The 4,870-nt window shown below is 35.9% G+C and overlaps 1 protein-coding gene across 6 annotated transcripts; it reads right to left on the reverse strand.

Moving 5' to 3' along the window:
• Positions 1–273: 273 nt before the first annotated feature.
• Positions 274–4,536, reverse strand: LOC137640112 (uncharacterized). 6 transcript variants are annotated; one of them, XM_068372583.1, is made up of 4 exons: positions 900–4,536; positions 668–729; positions 484–562; positions 310–388 (listed from the first exon to the last, which is right to left on the reverse strand). In XM_068372583.1, exon 1 carries the CDS (start codon positions 4,415–4,417, stop codon positions 1,439–1,441), a length of 2,979 nt encoding a protein of 992 aa, XP_068228684.1. In that variant the 5' UTR covers positions 4,418–4,536; the 3' UTR covers positions 310–388; positions 484–562; positions 668–729; positions 900–1,438. The 6 variants fall into 6 exon arrangements, with proteins under 6 accessions (XP_068228686.1, XP_068228684.1, XP_068228685.1 ...); XM_068372584.1 differs by lacking the exon at positions 668–729; XM_068372581.1 differs by having other exon boundaries at positions 668–4,536.
• Between the last annotated feature and the right edge of the window lie 334 nt (positions 4,537–4,870).

Here is a 4,870-nt window from a genome sequence, read left to right on the forward strand (position 1 = left end):
ATATATACTTAAATATATCCAAATATATATATATACATATATATATATATATATATATATATGTGTGTGTGTGTGTATGGTATGAATAGTGATTTACTTGTAAGTTAGCTTCATTTCCATACTAATTACTTTCTCTATTTAACACATTCATAGCAACATAGTGATAACAATATCATCTAAGCAGAACACCATAAAATTCTGTGGTTTGAAATAAAGGTTGGAAGGAAAAACGTAATTAAATATGATATTTATTACATAAATAAGCCTTTAAAATAACGTAGTAACGGAGTTACAAACTGTTGATAACTGAGTTACAAACAGTTGATTGGAGAACAAGGCAATTCACGTAAATCGTAGGGCGTTTCCTTCGTTCTGCTTCGCTCGCTGTCTGTAAAGATATATTCAGGAAGATTAGTATCTAAAAGTCATGGTCATTTATATAGAAGAATATACCCATCGGAATAATAACCCACTTAAAATTACCTTACAATTGAGCAACTGAGGTTTACATTAGTATCAGGAAGGAAATAAAAGGGCCGATACATCGAAACCGAACACCATCCTGAAATGAACGGTAAACCTAATATAAATTTGCTCGGTCGTAATATGGGAGACAATTCGTCATAAATATAACCATTCGAAACAATTTATTTGAAGATTCTCTTACCCAAGTGTTAAGAACGTGAATTTATAAATAAGCTAGAGTTACTAGTCCGAGAGCTAAATCACCTGAAAGGACAAGAGAATACGATATATAAAACATTGACCACAAAAATCTATTACTAATCTTCATAAGGTTAAAAATGACAGACAGGAAAAACTTGAAATAGGCAACACAAGGCAATGAGAGTTCGCAATGATAACCTTAAAAATAAGCCCTATATATTCTTGGTACTCACCATTGTCGAACCATGCACAAAGGCGTTGCAGATGGATTTTGGCAGATTTTCACAAGAGGGTGACGTAGACCAGGGATCCCAATAATAGCCTTTAGCCTAAGAAAGGCATGTCGGACAAAAAAAAAAAATGTGGAAACCTTTCCAGGTGAGTGAGGTCTCTGTGTCTCTGTCTCTGACACTGTCGGACGGCCGGGCTGCCTGCCTCCTCGTCGGCGTTTTCGCTCGAGTAAAGCATATGGAAGGAGGAGGAGTTAGCAAACTATCCATCTTTAAAGACTGGACGGCAGGAAAGACAGTTTGATGGTACCAAGAGTAGGGCAATTGAAAATACCAAATTCTTAATAATTACTAGTCTTTCCTGTCGCCATGTGAAAATATGAAATGTCTTGTACAGTCCAGGGGCGAAGATGGGATTTTTTCAGAAATGAAAAAATTCCATCCTGAAACATATATAACAGGACAATTGTAAGAAAAAATACATTTAAGAAATGTAAAAATAATTAAATTAAATACAAGAAAATACAAATACTGAATAAAGATTAAAGCATCTGTCTTGTCCTTTCTTGGCTTAATATAGCAGCCTTTCTTTTGGGCCTTAAGGACGAAGTAACAGAATTACAAACATCAGGAGTAGCTGAATTGGTACTTCCTGTGTTTTCTAGTATTGGAATAATATTATTTACATGCAACCTTGATGTCTGGCCTGTTTTTCCCTTCTTAATAACAGCATGGGTAACTTCACCCAAATCATTCTTAAAAACTTCCAAAATTATGCCTAGAGGATAATAATTCCTTTTGGTATGTTCCTCCTTAATTAATACAACATCGCCAACCTTCAGTAATTTATGAGTAACGGGTCGATACCGCCCCTTCCTGTCAACTGCTTGCTGAATCAGAGTACCTAGAAATTCATTATGATAGGTCTCTATTAAAGTCTGCCTAATTTTACACAACTTTACGTAATTCTGAGAAATAGCTTGATTATCAGGGTCAAATTCTGGATCTTCAACTGAAAGAGGTTGAAGATTAGGGATAAGGTTTAGAGAAGTCAATTCATAGCCTCGCACGAGCTGTTCCGGCGTTATTGGTTCGGGCACACTGTCAGTCTCAGCACGAACAGCTTCTTTGAAGGCTATAGGTCGTCGATTAATGAGATGCACAATATTACAGACAAGAAATTCAAAGTCTACATACGTCAATATAAAATTCTTAATTGCTCCAAACATTAATCTTTTGACCATTTTTACACAGACTTCTACTAATGATCCCAATTCACTGCAGCCTTTGAAATATTGCTGAAAGGAGAGGGGTTTTACATTATTTTCCTCAAAATATAATTGCGTCTGAGGGTCACTAATGAAGGAAGTTATGGCATTACCTCCTGCCACCAACTGAGTCCCAAGATCACTAATACAAAGTTGAGGAATCCCGTACTCAAAGCAGTGTAGCTGAAATGCTCTTAAAAATTCTGCAACATTCAAACTCCTGCAAATTTTGAGGTTAACTGCCCTAGACCAAGTACAGGTGATACATAGTAACCAAACCTTACGGGTCTCTTTTCCATCCTTCGTATTGAAGGGTCCTAGATAATCCATAAATATGTTAGAAAAAGGAACCGTAGGAGGATCTGCTCTGAAGTCTCTGTAAAAGTTCTGATTTAACCTTATGTAACGATTATTAAACCTACGACAATGAACACACTGTTTAAGAGCCTTTTTCACAACTGAGAAATGTTTAGGGATGTAATAATGCTTTCTGAGCTCTGTTAATACAGAATAACATCCTGAATGTAATAATTTGAGGTGTGCATCCCAAATAATTAGTTTGGTCAAATGACTGTCTGGGTGCAATAATAAAGGGTAATTTCCACTTAAGCCATAATTCCATTTTTTGAATTTACTCTTAACTCTCAGAAGACCCTGTGAATCTAAAAATACATTAAGTTGCGTTATAATAGGAGGAATGTCTTTTCTGGAATTAAGACCATGCTGTAGGTAAGAATATACCTCAGGATAATGCTTCCTTTGTTCATTGTTTAACAAGTAATTTATAGCCTGGGCAAAGTAATTAGCGACTGGTGAGCAAGCAATTTTCGCTTTCAGCTTCCACTTGTGCACCACTATGAAAATTCTGCGAAAAATCAATACAAGTTTCCTGAAATTGGAATAATTATTAATATCAATAAGATTGTTAGCAACTTCAATAACCTGAGCTGTGGAAGGAGTTGCTTGAACCTCAGTGGGCATCTCAAATGCTGGTATGGTAGTTGACAATTCTGGAACTTCATTTATACTTAAATTTGGTCCTGAAAAAAAGCAAGAAGTTTGCAACTGGTTGTTAAGTTCAATACTTTCATCATTGTAGAAATTCTGATCGTAATTTAAATAATAATTACATTCAGACTCTAGAAGTTGATCAGTGGCCTGTTGCAGTGGTTTCTCCATAAGCATACCTCTTTCATTTATTACAGAAAATGAACAGTTTACCTCAAAGTTATTATTAACGTCATCATCGACAAAAATATCAACTTTAGAGTTCAGCAAAAAGGAACTACTCTGGATATGAATAGAAGAACTATACTCAAATGGGTTACTAACAACCGATGTTTGCACTCTCGTATCAGCTAAATTGTCAATATTCTTAATCATTAAATCAATGCTACCAGACAGCAAAATACCTGCATGACACTCGGTATACATCGATGAATTTATTCCTCCAAAAACTGTATCTGTACCTGCAATACAATAAGCGAAGTCTGTACCTAAAATGAGCTGAACATTATCAATTTCATGAGAAAATTTATTAAGGAATTGATCAGCTAATTTAACACCTTGTGCCTGAAATTTATCAACTAATCTACCAAGCAGAGGTAATTTCAATGCTACATTAATGTTTGGTACAACCAAGCAATAAATTATAAAGGATTTATCTCCGATCGTAACAGGAACTTCAACAATTTCAGTAAAATACTCCTTGTTACCATTAAACCCATTAACTGTTAGCTTTACTTTAGAGTTAATGATTTTAAGATTATTCTCCTCCACCAATTTCTTAGTGACAAACGTGCTCTGTGAACCACTGTCCTTCAGTCCTCTGTAAACAGTTCCCCCAACTTTAAATGAAAAGGTGGGTAAAATAGAATCACCATGACAAGTAGGAAGGACGGCAACACCGCTGCTTATTTGAGGAGAAGTTTCCACCTTGGATTTGCAGTTATTAATATTATTAGAGTTATTGCCTGGTGACAGACTCCTATCACACAGGTAAGTCATATGCCAGCTGTTACAATTTGAACAGCGTCTCTTGAATTTAAAACGACACTTACCGGAAACATGATTAAACTGGCCGCATTTTACACATCCATTTTTAGATTTTAAAATATGCACTTTATCTGTAGGAGAAAGAAAATTAGGGCACTTATGAATAAAATGAAATTTATCAGCATTTCCAACCGTAGAACACAAGGAACATTGAGGCGAAGACCTGTCTTTATCATATGTTACTGCTTCCGCAGCCATGCTGGTAGTTCTCTCTTTACGAAGAGGGAGTGTTAATGTTTTGACACGTGAAGCTTTACATTTCAAGCTTTCAACACCTTTCCCGTCACTTTCGTACCTTTCGCAAGCTGCAAAGAAATGTGAAATGTCATTTAAGGAAGGATGAGTCTTCCCTGTAATATTAATAAGATGACGCTGAAAACGACCATTTAGGCCATGCCAAGCAAAATATCTGACAAATTCATCCGCTCCAATGTTAAAGTCTTGACTGCTTCACATACTGATCGGAGGATGGAAATAAATGTGAAGGGGTCATCACCCTCTCTTAGACTTAACTCCGTAATTTTCCTAATTGCATTGATTTTACAAACCTCCTTAGAAGCAAAGGCGGAAATCAATAATTCTTTGGCATCTACATAACGCTGTTTGTCAGCTTCCAGAGAACAAAATAAAGTCTTTGCTCGACCGTCTATC

The sequence above is a fragment of the Palaemon carinicauda genome, chromosome 4 (genome assembly GCF_036898095.1).
Source record: "Palaemon carinicauda isolate YSFRI2023 chromosome 4, ASM3689809v2, whole genome shotgun sequence".
In the NCBI taxonomy this organism is placed as follows: Eukaryota; Metazoa; Arthropoda; class Malacostraca; order Decapoda; family Palaemonidae; genus Palaemon; species Palaemon carinicauda.